This window comes from Cryptomeria japonica, chromosome 10 (genome assembly GCF_030272615.1).
Source record: "Cryptomeria japonica chromosome 10, Sugi_1.0, whole genome shotgun sequence".
NCBI lineage: Eukaryota > Viridiplantae > Streptophyta > Pinopsida > Cupressales > Cupressaceae > Cryptomeria > Cryptomeria japonica.
In genome coordinates, this window is record NC_081414.1 from 18,511,115 (window position 1) to 18,526,679 (window position 15,565).

Consider the following 15,565-nt stretch of genomic DNA (forward strand, 5'->3'; position numbering starts at 1 on the left):
TCCTAGAGTCCTATAGATTCTTTCTTGTTCCTATATGCATCCAGATACCACTTGAACAATTCTAACCATTCTGGAGTCTACTATTATTTATAACCAACTAAAGGGTGTTTGTCATTTCTAGTCGTCGTACAAAGAATGGCTCCTCAACATATTTGACCTGCAATGCATAAATTGGATCTGCCCATGTGGCACCATTGTCACACGACTCGCACCTAATGGCCTTTGAGTAATGTTATAGATTACTTATGCTCCCAAACATACAAAAACAAAACCTCACACTAAAGCAAACAATTCATACATCAAAGCAAAACAAAATAAATGAAACTCTTTAGGTAATGAAACATTGCCCAACCCCAAGGATGCTCCTACATCACCTAATCAATAATTGAACTCTAAACCAAATAAATCAGTTCTCATTGGAATATCTGCCCATGTAAAACACTTGATCAATTATTACAAAAGAAGAGAAACCATTTAATTAAAATTATCTACCATGAAGAGAAGCAATAAGAATGATTTAAGGGAAATGCTGAGTATCGTTATCTGTGTAAAGACCCATTGAGTTAAGACTTTCAAACATTTTTTCTGACATTAGAGAATCCTATCATATCTGAGACTAACATAACCATGGCTCTAATTATAGTAATTCGTGCCTACATGAATATTACACCTTTGGAGTTTTATACTGATAACTGGAGAGACACAGACACAGCATGAGATTGAAGATAGTGAAATTTGTTAAAAAGTATAATAATAAATGCAACATTTTTACACAAAACCGGGTCCTTCAGACCCTCTCAACATGGCAGTTTGAACTCTCAGTCTCTTCTGGAATTCTGGATTTGTTTTCAAATGCTCCTTCATGATTGCAGTATGTGCCTCACGAACATATACATCTGCTTTTTGTGCTTCTTCAATAAGAGCATATAATATCCTCAAAACATCCTTGCGATTCTCCTCACGGTTTGCGAATCTGAAGTTGAAATGCTCAGGATGGTTAGAGAGACAAATGTAAGATTAATAATTACCAACTCAATTGATTCCTAACATTACTTTCATATACAACACGATCTGCACAAACAGCAGCAACAATGCAAAATTATCTTCTGGGATTCAAATTTATCTTGACCGGAAAACGCCACCTCAATGTGGAGAAAGGCATCTACATCATATGTGAATTTTTAATAGAAAACTAGTCAATTATTTAGAGAAAAAGTAATGATCTATTTCAAATAGAATATAAACATACCTTCGACCCACGATAGTAAGCTCATCTTTCCCAATATTGTACCGTTTTCCTACCATAGCCCTTAGTCGCTTAGCTGCATATTTTGAAAGGCCAAGCTCCTTTACAGAGACAGAAACTTTGACTCTCCTGTTTTTTGGGTGAAATGCATTTCCCCCAGGTGATAAAACAACACGAGTCTCCCATCTCAAAATTGGCCCCTCACCAGAAGGATATTTCTTGAAGTCATCTTTGTTTGCATTTCCTTTTTTGGCATATTCTTCCACCATCTTCTCTTCAAATTCTTTAAATAAAGCATTAGTTTCCTCAGGTTCTACTTCACCCCGTTTACATCTCTCACAAAGCTCATTAAATTTTGCTTCAATCTCCTGTTTTATATCCTCTGACTCCAAACAACCGTAATGTTAGACATAAATCCAACCCCAAATATCAAGAATTGAAAAACACAAGTAAATTTTCAAAATACTTTAGCTACCCATAGGACTAGGCATGCAAGATCACTTTCAGTTGATTACCTAGAAGAAAGTGTACATTAAAGGGGAGAAAGAGGTTACTATGGGAGAAGTTGAGAAATAATCAACAAAACAAATTTTATCCAAGAGAAGAATTGTTCCTCTTACACAACTGTCCATACAATAAACAGACTACAACACAGTTTGTGCAACAACAAAAAAAAATTTAAAAGATTCCTATCAGTCCCATAAATATACAGGACAGCTGGAATAAAAAATTGAAGCATGTAAGAAAAGACCATGAGCATGTAAGAAAAGATCATAATCCACAGAGGCAAAATTGGGCAAGGATGATCTCCAGCTTGGGCATCCAAGGAAGGTAGGCATCCAGTAAATAAAAGGAAAAATATAAGCCCATATTTTAAAGCTGTCAAAGATATAATGCAGCATGATAGCAATTCACAAAATTTTATGCTAAACAGGTCTGTGCATGATTGTTTGAAAAGCCAGAAAAGAAACTACCATAATTCATAAGAGTGCATGTCAAATATGTGACGAGCATATTAAGAGGCCTATTCTGATTCAATAGCTACAAAAATCAATTGGAAACAAAATGCTAGATTCCATCCAGTATCAGCATGCATAAATTTGTGATATCTCCATTGCTAGCTTAGAATGGAATACTAATGAACAAATAAGTCCTACTAGAACAAGAATCATCCAGTGATTTAACAATGGAATGTCAAAAAGAACTGCAAATGGCTGAAAGAGTCGTACTAGGGAAGATGAAAGGAAAGATTCCTCAATTAAAACTTTGTGACTAAGTGCATTTACTCTACCAAAGAAAAACCACATGCCTGATCGAGAAAAATTCCTGGCAGGCAACCTGACCCTCCACATTGGAGACCATTTTTTACTTCCAGAGCCTGGAGTCTCCATTTTAGACTGTAGGGAAGAAGAGATGAACAAGCTTAGTTCAACTCAAAAGATCGCATTGCACAGGACAAATTTGACGCTTGAGAAGACTGAACTTGGACACTAAAACTGATCCATAATTTCTTAACTCAATGCTTGTAGAAATTAAGAACACATAAATTAATGAACTATGCTACTTAAATTCAAATAGAAAGACCTTCAGAAAAGAAGGAAAGCTACGGAAGAAAGAAAAAACAGCTTTGGTTGTGGTGGATGAAATCTACCCCTTACTCCAGTTGGTTACATACACAATTGTCAAGCCTATAACTTCTAATTTAAAACTTGGAATCCTACTCTCAATGCCTACAACTTCATTCTACCTCCCTTAATATGATTCACTTTGTGCAAGCCCTTTTAAAGACATCGGAGAGTCCTTCCTGTGCACAGAAAGATCACAAAATCATCAAAATGAAGAGACACAGGCATCTGTTTGTTTAAAATTCCCACACAAACAGTTCATGTGAAACCACCACTTTTAAGCAGCTGCTGATTTCAAAACTGCTGCAGAATTACAAACTACCCCTTGTTGGGAACTGGTAGTTTGCACTGCCTGAATATTTGGGTTGTTGTAACGAAAATTTGTTGAAGCATATTGTTTAAAGGCAGCTCACAGGACTAAATCCCTCCTCTATCATAAGGGGAGGTTCCCTTTTATTGAACACCTGTAAAATATTTCATGTACTGAATATACAAGAATATCTACATAGCACAAGTTTTCATTTGTAAAAAGATGAACAGTCAAATTGCATGAGAAAAGAAACTACACTACCTAGATAAATTGAAACCCTATTTCCTCTCTATGCCGTTGATTTATGAGAAGATATGATTCCACCTGAAATAAACAAACTACAAAGAATCAAGTTGGGAATGACTGATTTCTTTCACCAACAAGTTTTAGTCCTGTAGAAATAAAAGCAAAGAACTACAAAATTCAATGTGATCTCACAAAATGGACATCTTCAAGGGCTAAAAACCTTGCAAGGTGCATCCTCAATTATATCCAAGTTGTTTACAAATGCACCAACTACCAATAACTCTCTCTTATGCTCCCTACTTGTTAGTATTTAGTAAAGATCTGTACAAATGAAAGGGAATACCCTTTAGAATAATCATTAATAATAACTTATAACTACCTTTGAAACTAACTCTTCATCCACCTAAACCCTAAAATAACTTAGGTGACTTCAGTCACTTTCAAAACATAAGGTGGGCCCAAGACAAATAGAACACATATCCTTGAAACATGTCAAGCCAACTGACAAATGTCACACAGCCATCACACCTCATTCAGCTCAGTGATGACCTCAATTCTTCCAAAAGGGGAAGATTCACCTGCAAGCAAATTCCACTTTTCTATGACCGTCTTGATGGCAGCAAAATCCAATGGCTTAAACTCTCTCACATGCAAAATCTTCTGCAGAAGGAAACAACCAATTTACACCATTGTTTCTGAGTTCCTCCACTCAATTTAACAAGTTGACAATGTTGGTGGAGAGATCACATACCTCTTTGATGAATGCCTTATCGATCATCACTTTAGCTTGAAGGGGGATGAAACTCTTTATCCTTTCACTAACCTAAGAGAAAACTGAATTCCAATTTTCCTATGTTACCGGATCCGTCAGGGGCCAAGCCCGATCTGAGTCCAGTTCAAACCAGATCCCAGTACCAGTCCAATGCAACTGCAGATCCCGGCAAGGTGTAGGATTTTGCCACCTAATTTGTTTGGGGTGAACTTGGACACACCCAGGGCAAACCTGTCAGCACGACGGATTTATTTTATTTTACCTTTTTTTTTGTCTGACTTTGATTGGGCTGCTGATGTGAATAAGGTCTTGTAACTAGTGTTTTCGCTAGTTCCTAGTAGGGAACTTATTCACATCACTTAAGTTTACTTAGATCCTAGGTGTCCTTATTGAAGACTGATTACTTGTATATGATCATATCTTATCTTTTGACAATTTAGTGAGAGACACCAATCTCTCCTTTAGGAAGCACCAACTTCTAAATTACGGTTCCACCTTCAATATGTTTCTTCTTCAACGGATGATGATCAATTTGAATTGTTATCTCAAAGATCTCTTTGAATATGATACACTTAAATAAATTCGAAAAAAAAAATTCAGCATTAAATTCACTTAACTAAATTTAATTTTTTTTAAAATATAAGTAAATATAATTATATATCCACAAAATTAACATTGGTAAATAAAAATTCCTAAATTTTATTTAAAAATAAAATTAATACTTGATTTTATTCAAATAGTAAATTTGTATTGTTAACGGCTCGTTCATGGGCAGTCTAAGGTTAATCTTAGTGATGGTAGGGGCTTGGATTGTGTTTGGACTAAACCGGAGATGCTAGTGTAGGTTTTTATTTTCCTAGTTGGGTTTATTATTTTCCCTTTTCCTAGGTTTTTCCTACACTTTAATTAAGCTTGCTTAGGTTAATAAAGCATGTTTACTTAAGACAAGTGGGTATTGAGGTGTCGGCATGCTATGAGGAGGTGCATTTACTATGTTTAGACCATCATGGTGGTCTCTCCTCATTGGCCGGTATTGCCACCTCCACCCCTCTATTGAGTCTATATAAACATGCTACCTTGCTTGTATTTTCATATAGTTGGAGATAGTAATCTGATGCTATTTTGCCTTGGAGCACTTCACATCAGTTTTTTCTCGGCATCACTGTTATGCTGTTTATTTCATTTGAATTTACAGTTTATTTGATCTATCTCTTTCAATTCAATTCTGGTTTGTAATCTATTTCTCTGATTTTAACATGGTATCAAAGTCTGTTTTGAAAGATTAGATTATTGTAGAGATCTTGTAAAATCTTGTTGTGTTTTCTTTTGCATTTTGCATGATCTGAAAAACCAACAAAGGTTTATGAAGATCCGGGAATGTTGTTTTACATATATGCTTTTTTGTAAAACAAGGTTTTTGAAGCTTAGATTTGTGAAAGAACTTTCAAATAGTGTGTTTTCAGGCCTAACAGACCTTTCCTTTGTGTTTGGAAGGCCCAAAAACCTCTATTTTCATATAAAGTGTGTGCCGATTGGACACCAGAAGCTTTGCATGTCATTTTTTCCTTGTTGAAGGCATTTTTTAAACACTGTGGCCCCATCTTCTGAAAGTGATAAAGAAAAACGCTTTCTGGGTTTGTTTCGCCGCTGGAAAAAACCGTCTGGGTCGTTGCCAAAGTTTTTATTCACTCAACAGATCTTTTGAAAATCGCGTCGGAAAGCTTCAGCCAGACCCCTCACCATTGCAGTTTTCATTTTTGCATCTGATCTTCAAATGAGGTTTTCTCAGTCATACGGAAGTATTTTTTAGTGCAATTTTTTTTGAAATGGGGTATTTTTTGTTCTCTTTGCAATGGTGCAATCAATGCTTTCTTAGATATTACCAATTTTCCAAAAATTAAGTTTTATCAACAGATTTGAAAGGCAGTCCTCGTTTTATGAACTTCAAACCACTATAACTTTCACATATGATCTCGGATTCAAGTCATTCTTTTTTTGAAAGTGGATATTTTTCAATTAGAATACATTGGTGTTGTTTTGATGCTCATATTCTGAGATATTATTTTTGCCTTCAATATTTGTGTCCATTTTTCGGACTTTGTAAATCTCGGGAAAATAACTCCAGCATTGTAAATGCACTAAATTATAAAGTGCCACCTTATAATATCTGGGGGGGGTGATTTCTGATCTAGTACAAAGTGGGGGTGGTCCAGTGTGTTCTCTCTAAGTTTTTCATCTCTCTTTCCTGCACAAGCAATCTTACTTTCTGCATTAAAATGGATCAAAATACAGTACCAATACTCACACCTTACAACTACTATGAGGGGAAATCAAAAATGACAATCTATCTTAAGAAGTTGGGGTTGTTTAGAGTAACTACGGGACTTGAAACTGAACCAACACTAATTGCAGAAAAGCCAAAATGGTTTAACAAATGTGATGAAGCTTATGGTACTCTATGTATGTCTGTATTTTATGATCTTCTTTTTAATGTTGAATCTTCTACAACTCCAAATGATGTATGGACAACATTAGAAGGGTTGTTTGGTAAACAAGATGAGTTAAGGGGACACCAATTGGAGAATGAGCTAATAGGGATAAATCCATATAATTTTGATACAATTCAAGACTTCTTCACAAAACTAAAGGCTGTAAGATTGCAATTGAAGGCATGTGGGATAGATAAGAAAGATTCACAATTGATTCTAAGCATTCTTTCCAAACTTGGTCCAAACTATTCAGTTTTTGTGTCTACTTTCTATGCTACAAAAAGTGCCTTAGAAACCAGCTTTAAAATGCCTTCTCTTGATGATTTTGCAAAAGAACTCACACAAGAACAGGATAAGCTGATTCAAATGGGCACAATTAAGCCCTCTAAATCTCAAGCCTTGGTTGCCAACCAAGGTACAAAAGATCAAAATGGGCTTTCTAAGCAAGAAAAGAAACAAAAGAACCAAGGAGAAAAGAAGCAAGAACAGAAGCCAGTTGCTTCAAAAGCAACTAATGATGCATCTTCTTCAAAGGGTGACAAGCCCAAGAAGGAGAAAACTAAGTGTTCCTATTGTAAGAAACCTGGTCATGATGAACATAAATGTCTAAAGAAGCAAATTGATCATTTGACTCATCTTCTAGAAAAGAACAACATCAAGGTGCCTGATTCTGTCAAACCAAGTTCATCTCGGGAATCTTCAAAGGACACAAGGGGAAAGGAAAGGGCAAGGCCCTTGTTGTTGTTGCTTCCTAGCCTAATTCTTGGATTATCGACTCAGGTGCTTTGCACCACATGGCTTCATCAAAGGATAGTTTTTCCTCCTTGGAGTCATGTTCTATGCCATCTATTCTATTGGGTGATGACACTCCTACTAAAGTGCATGGGAGAGGGTTTGTTGATGTGGGTGAAGGAACATTTCAGGATGTCCTTTGTGTTCCATCTTTATCAACTAATCTCCTGTCTGTCTATCAGATCACTCACACTAGCTCTGGCAAGCGGGTTGAGTTCACTCCAGACACAGTGGTAATTATTGAGATGCATAATGGGCCTACAATTGCAGTGGGAAAGGCAAATAATCAATCTAGACTGTATCACTTTTCTCACTTTGTTCATGATTCTCCTTCACTTGAATTGCTTACTCACTCAGATGAGGTGAGTCATTTGTGGCATCAGCGGTTTGGCCACTTGAACTACCCTTACTTGCAGCAGCTCAGACAGTATGACATGGTTATAGGGTTGCCTTCTATTCGATTTCTTGATGGAGTTTGTCAAGGATGCATTCTTGGCAAGCACCCTAAAGAAAAATTTGACAAAGGCAAAGCATGGAGAGCCACACAGCTTTTGGAGCTAGTTCACAGTGATTTAGCAGGGACCATTTCCAAATCCTTCTTTCAGCAAGGCCAAATATGTTTTGACATTCATTGATGATCTTTCTCGGTACACCTTTGTATATTTTCTCAAACAAAAGTCTGAGGTCTTTGAGTCTTTTCAGGAATTCAAAGCCTTTGTAGAGAAGCAATCAGGGAAAACCATCAAGGTTCTGCGCACCAATAATGGGGGGGAATATGTCAACCAGAGGTTTGAGCAGTTTTGTATCTCAGATGGCATTGATCTTCAACACAATTCCCTACACTCCACAACAAAATGGAGTTGCAAAATGTAAGAATCGGTCCTTGAAGGAAATGGCTAATTGTATGATCCACTCCAAATCATTGGCACCTCAATATTGGGCAGAGGCCATCAACTGTGCATGTTATATCCAGAATCAAGTTCCTCATCGAGCTGTGAAGGGGGTAACTCCTTTTCAAGCTTGGATTGGTCGGAAACCCACAGTCAAACACTTCCGAGTGTTTGGGTATTCTGCATGGGCCCACATTCCAGCAGAGAAATGCAAGGCTATGGATCCGCAAAGCAAGCCTTGCATATTTGTTGGGTATCCAGATGGTGTTAAAGGCTACATGCTTCTCCATCCTACCACACATGAGCTTTTCATTAAGAGGAGTGTTCGTTTTGAGGATGATACTTCCAGTTCTTCTTCTACCACTTCCCCATCTTTCATTCCTATGGAGACATTGCAACTTCATGATGACAGTTCTTCTAAGGATTTTAATCCTTCTGAGGAGTCCTCTTCCTCCACTTCAGATGACGATGGCGAGGATTCATCTTCCTCTTCTCTTAGCCATCCTTCAGAGGGTGATGATTCTCCTCCAGATTCTCCTCATTTTCCAGCTATTGGGCCTCTTTGGGCTCGTCAGACATTGGAGTCAGCAAATGATTGGGTTGGTGATCCTTCAGATGAGAGAAGAACAAGGTCACAATTTGAGCATGCTCCACATCTCTTCTTTGCTATAGCTTCCGATCCACAGACCTTTCGGGAAGCTTCAGGTGTCCCCGAGTGGGATGCAGCTATGCAAGAGAGTTCAATTCCTTGGAGAGGAACCATACTTGGGATTTAGTCCCTCTTCCTAAGGGAAGGAAACTTGTTTGGTGCAAGTGGATCTCCTGAACAAAATTTGCTGCAAATGGGTCGGTTGATAAGTATAAGGTTCGCCTGGTCGCCAAAGGATTCTCCCAAGTTGCTGGGATTGACTACTTTGAGACTTTTGCGCCAATCGCCAAGATGAATTCCATCCGACTTGTCCTTGCTATTGTTGCAGCCCATCGCTGGGAAGTTCATCAAATGGATGTGAAGAGTGCCTTTCTTCACGGTGACCTTCGGGAGGAGATATATATGGAGCATCCACAAGGGTTCGTCTAGGATCCTTCACTTGTTTGTCACCTTCGGAAGTCTCTCTATGGCCTTAAACAGGCCCCTCGTGCCTGGTATGCCAAGATGGACTCCTTCCTTCTGTCAGTGGGGTTCACTCGGTGCCATTCTGATCCAAACATCTACATTTTGCAGCAGGATGATACTCTCACCTTCCTTGTTCTCTATGTTGATGACTTGTTGATCACTAGGAGTCACTCATCCCATATCAAGGCAGTCAAAACTGCCCTTCATGATCACTTCTCAATGTCTGACTTAGGCCTACTCCACTACTTCTTAGGGATTGAGATCTCTCAGTCGCCTTTTGGTATCTTCATTGGACAGCCTAAGTACGCTCTTGATATGCTCTCGAGATTTCACATGGCTGACTGTAAGCCCGCACCAACTCCATTTCTGTCAGGAGTCAAACTTGAGGCTTCTTGTTCTTCACCCTTGGCGGATTCTACCTTGTATTGTCAATTAGTTGGAAGCCTCATATATTTGACTCACATGAAGCCTGATATTTCATATGCAGTGGGCCTAGTCTCCAGGTTCATGCAGGAGCCACATGAGCTGCATTGGAAAGTAGCTAAGCGGATTCTTCACTATGTACAGGGTACTCATAGTTATGGGATTCATTATACAGTGGGCGTGGATATTCACTTGGTGGGATATATAGATTCAGATTGGGCAGGTGATTCCCAGGATCGCAAGTCCACTTCATGGTATTGCTTCTCTCTTGGTTCTGGTCCAGTTTCTTGGTCGAGCAAGAAACAATCTGCTATTGCTCTTTCATCTACTGAGGTTGAGTATCGAGGAGCAGTTAATGCTGCTACTAAGGCCATTTGGCTTCAGAACATTCTCACTGAGTTTGGCATTTCCTTTCAAAAGCCTACAGTCATCTTTTGTGACAACAAGAGTGCTATTCAAATTTCTCGCAATCCAGTCCATCATCAACAGACCAACCACATTGAGATTCACATGCACTACATTCAGGAGTTGATTCATGAGAAGGTTCTTGATCTTCAGTACTGTCTGACATCAGATCAAACTGTAGACATCTTCACAAAACCCTTCACAGAAAGCAAGTTCGTTCATTTGAGAGCTTTGCTTGGGGTGCGGCAAGTGTTCTCTTTTGTTGGGGGGGGCTTCTTAGTTCCTTTTTTCTTTCTCTCTCTCTATTCTGGGGGGGGGGGTGTACTCTCCTTTGTTGGGGGGAGCTTCTTCTTTGTTGGGGGGGAGGATTATGTACATGGGTACCTCATCAAGCTTCATTAGTTGGGACCCATATTTTCACCCACCTAAGCTATGCTTAAGGGGGGGTGCTAGTGTAAGTTTTTATTTTCCTAGTTGGGTTTATTATTTTCCCTTTTCCTAGGTTTTTCCTACACTTTAATTAAGCTTGCTTAGGTTAATAAAGCATGTTTACTTAAGACAAGTGGGTATTGAGGTGTCAACATGCTATGAGGAGGTGCATTTACCATGTTTAGACCATCATGGTGGTCTATCCTCATTGGCCGGTATTGCCACCTCCACCCCTCTCTTGAGTCTATATAAACATGCTACCTTGCTTGTATTTTCATATAGTTGGAGATAGTAATCTGATGCTATTTTGCCTTGGAGCATTTCACATCAATTTTCTCTCGGTATCACTGTTATGTTGTTTATTTCATTTGCATTTACGGTTTATTTGATCTATCTCTTTCAATTCAATTATGGGTTGTAATCCGTTTCTCAGATTTTAACAAGAGCAAGGGTGGATCAAAGTTAATTTTGATGGAGCCTCGAGAGGCAATCCGAGAATATCAGGTGCAGGTTTTGTCGCTCACAATGAGGAAGGCAAAGTCTTATGCAAAGGGGTGCAACGATTGCAGGATCAAACGAATAATGAAGCGGAAGCTCAAGCAGCTTTGCTTGCGGTTGAACTGGTTGGCAATCTAAAAGTTCCAAAGGTCCACTTCGAAGCAGATTCAAAAGTGGTTGTAGATGCAATTTCTCAAGGTTTTCCTCCAAGTTGGCGTATTAGTAAGTTTATTTCAATCATCTGTTCAAAATTACAAGCCTTTCAAGATTTTAAAGTTTCACACATTAGAAGGGCAGGGAATGGCGTGGCAGATTATCTGTCTAATGTGCCGTGTGAGTTGGACCCTTCGCAACTAGGTGGTGGGAAAATGCAGGTGAGGAGGTACATTGGACTGCCTAGTTGGCATCCAATGGAGTTGGTTAATGTGTTGAGGCTGATGGCTAAGATTACTAGATATTGAGTTTGTGCAGGGAAGTGTGTACAATGGCTTGTCAAGGAAGATGCATTAATGGTGGGAGTGAGATGTTAACCGTTGGAATGTTAATATTCCCTGGGTAATACGAGCCTTTAATGCAGTCTTTTTTAACACCTAGGGAAACATGCGAGCCTTCTCATCGTTGTTGAAGGGCGGCGGTCGGAGGACAATTCTTTAATGGCGATTGAATGAGTTTAACTTAGTGCTTTTGTGAGGTTTCCTTTTTTATTCTCTGCTTCCCTCGAGTTGGATAATTAACACTTTGCGTGAGTTTGGTGGAGGAGAAGACAGCCGGTTTTGCCAGAATGACAACGAATTTTGCATTCAAGACAAAGAAACAACTTTGTCCATTCCTTGGACCGATCTCAGAAAGGCAGTTAAATGGTATGTTTCTGTATCGGGACGAAAGGTTGGTGAAGTGTGTACAGAGATTGTTGGGCGAATCCATTGGGGTGGTGGAGTACCGCTACAAGACGAACATGGATGTATACTCGCTCATTCTGGCATGGGGATTGTAATTGGAGCATTCTGCGGAGCAGGTGAAGGAGGTAATGTATGCTATAGTCCCAGAGGATTATCAACTGGGAATGCACTCAATTTTTGAGTGGGCAATCCCTAGCAAAGGGTTTGATCTATGTGCAGGGATTTTGAATTATCATCAGTATGCAGAGGAGAATTACATCCCCTTCTTGAGGTGGCAAGACAATCAAACAAGGGCAAGCTTCGTTGCAGAGGCTTGGATTGGGTGGAAGGCTTTAAAGATTTTTGTAGACTTAATGGAGGTTGAGGAGGAGTTGCAGCGAGCCATTGAAGAGGCCAGAGCATTGGAAGAAGTTGTTGCAGAGGAAGAGGTAGGTCCGCAAACGAGGGCGAGGAAGAGAAGGTGAGATGAACCCTAGCTCCTCTGAGTAGCGTCCAATTTTTGTGTTTATGGTGCTTTCTCTGTTTTGTTGTTAATGGGGTTAATCCTTGTTTTCTCTTCTCGTTTTCTTCTCAAAAACTGATTTTAGTGGTTATTCTTTGTACATCTCAGCTACTATATCGAGCCAAATTTGAGCGCTCGAAGAAATTTTGGAGGGTGGTTGCATGGTTAGGTGGGGTTAGTGGTTTAGAAAATGAAGGGTGGTTTGGGTTTTTTGCAGATGATCTCAGGACTCTTTGTCAGTAATTATGTAAACTTTCTTTAAATTAATAAAATACGATATTACCTGTTCGTGTCTATTTTATCATCTACCAAACATTAGAATAGGATACCCTAAGGCATTCTATCCTCTCCTGAAAAATCACTACTAATTCCAAGGTCTATATGTGCGAACAAGCAACTTTAGTGAAATAGCTTCTTGGGTAGTGTATGCTGAAAATCTCAAGGGGGGCTTACGTTTAACAACTGTCTTGAACTGCTGGATTTAGATGGATTTAGCAATTTTAGGCTCTTCTTTTTTTTTAGATTTTCTAAGATTTGGACTTTAAAAGAAAAGGAAAAAGGGATAGGGTTTGAGAAGGTTAATCTAATCCTACGAACTCCAGAGACGGTGTCAATTGGGTGTTCCCGAGAAACCAAACTTTGCTTCGCCACACTAGGGACAACTACACAAAGCCGGTGCAATCTTCAATGGATTGAGCTTATGATTAAGATGTCGGGATGCACAAAGGACGGGCTCAAACTAACTTTGCACAGTGAAATGGAAATCATCCATTCACCAAAAGTATGAGCGGAGATACACCATTGATTGACACTTATCAAAATCCTTCATTCAAATTAACAACAATGAAAGCAAATCTATATTAATTTTAACTAGGTGTTGAGGAAATTGAAACCATGCAAATCATTCAAACAATAGAGATTACAAAGCAAGCGCACATGCAATATATTATCTGGAAATGACCTTGCGCAACAATACATCGAAAACCTCACACTCTCCAAATGAGAGGAGGTAGCCTTATATAGTTTCTCAAAAATAAATGAACGGCAAAGATCAAACAGTGATCAAGGGCCAAGATTGAAAGCTATAAACCCTAATTAGGGTTTCCCAAAACACTATCAGCTCGAATGAATAAGAAAGTGACATGTGGCACAGCTACTAATCTCAATAGGGTGAGCGCCTACTTTCCTCTTTCGCAGATTCGATGTACCTGGACACAATAAGCCTGACCTCCTCCATAGTGACACTTGTCAAACTGCTAATTTGGAAGTCGATGATGTCCACATCATCGGTACATGTGGCGAGGATACCTTCCCACTCAACCGCCTGGGCAAGAAAGTTTTCATCGATGAAAAGAAAGTTTGCAATCTTTGAAAGATCGCCCTTGTCAATCATCCCTGAATCCTTGAAGAAGCTCTACTGAATCCTGGCTCTTAGGTTCTCTGCCTGCAAGTGCTTCTCCCTTATACTCTCTTTCTTCCAGATCTCAGACGTTACATGAAACACCTTGCTCAAAATCTCCCTGACACTCTCCTCTGTCTCAAAGCACTTGGTCTCGGATTTCTTCAAAACTTCAATCCGGGTAACCAAGGCATAATACCAGGTGTTGAAGTCATACCTATCTCCAACCTGTATCCACCAAACTTCTCTTCGACAAACCTCAGATAACTTTCAGATGAGGAAGTATTTCATCTTGAATTTCCTCCACGTCTTGCCAATTGGTAGCTAGATCCTGGATACGGCTGACCAATGAAGAGGCCGACTCATGTGCTGACACTAAATTTTCTACCAGTATATCAGCACGTGCTGAAGCATCTAAAATCCACTCCTTGGCCTGTGTGAATGTACCCTTCATATCCTCATAATCCTTCATCGATTCCTCCTGAAGAGGCTATGGAGGGGTACCCGAGATCTCATGGTTAAGTGGCCTGGTAAGATGGAGAACATACTTTCTCCATTGTTGGTTTTCTTCTTCAACCTTCTTTCTCTTCTCTTTCTCCTGAGCTAAACTTGCCTTCAGAGCGTTACAAGAATCATCAAAATACTGGACCTCTTGGTCTTGGGTGGGCTTACCCAGCTCTATGGTGGTGATCCTGTAGTCATCTGCAGCGACGTTGTCCCTAGTTTTTCCTTCTTTAGGCACTGCTATCTGGACTGTCCTGTATCCTGCACTGTCTCGCTGAATCAGAGAAAACTTTCTGGCGGGCTTGGGTGGTTTAGCTATAATCGGCTCATTTACCTTCTCCAGAAATGATGTTGTGGTTTCTTCAGAACATGCCTCCTTGGGGACCTTAGCCTTTACTCTTTCCCTTAGCCAATCTGGGATAGTTGATTGCTCTACGGTATTCTGGTCAAATCCATCATTTGTCCCTCCCGGGTTTGCAGCTATGCCATCTAAGAAGACTATAGGCGCTTCAGTTTGCTCTCTGTCCGAACTTTGGACAACTTCCTTCATTACTTCCTCAACCGAGGGAGAAGGCACTCTCACTTCATCATTAATCATGCATATGTTCATTTCTTGTTCCCCAACTGCATTCTGATCAGTTACGATAGAAGCGGCACTGAGGATGGACTGGCCTTCGCTGGACTCCCTTCTTTCTCCTCCAATCTTCTTTCCTGTGACCTTTACGGAGCTTCCAACTAACTCCTTCCTCTTCTGAGACCCAACACTTTCTGGATTCTGTGAATTACCTGTAGAGGTACAAGGGTTGGAGGACAAAGAGTCATCCACTCCCATCAATTCGTAGGTCAAGGTCACACCTTTGGATTTTAATTGCTTTGTCCTTTCAGATGTCCACCACCTAGAATACTCAACCACCGTCCTCATGAGGTCTGCTCGATCTGATTTCTCCCCTTCTGCCCAATCTATCAAAACTAGTGGTTCACTCTTCATCTTTTCAAAACCCGGCTGCTGAAGCTCAAGGTTA

General features: G+C 39.7%; 1 protein-coding gene across 1 annotated transcript in view; it reads right to left on the bottom strand.

Annotated features, from left to right (window-relative positions):
* Positions 1 to 516: 516 nt before the first annotated feature.
* The window catches only part of LOC131076735 (uncharacterized), an 82,927-nt gene continuing 67,878 nt past the window's right edge, over positions 517 to 15,565 (bottom strand). Inside the window, exons 3-4 of the mRNA XM_058014044.2 lie at positions 1,250 to 1,628; positions 517 to 973 (exon numbers count right to left, since the gene is read on the bottom strand). Coding sequence (XP_057870027.1) covers positions 769 to 973; positions 1,250 to 1,628 — 584 coding nt within the window. The 3' untranslated portion in view covers positions 517 to 768. The remainder of the gene's footprint in view (positions 974 to 1,249; positions 1,629 to 15,565) is intronic.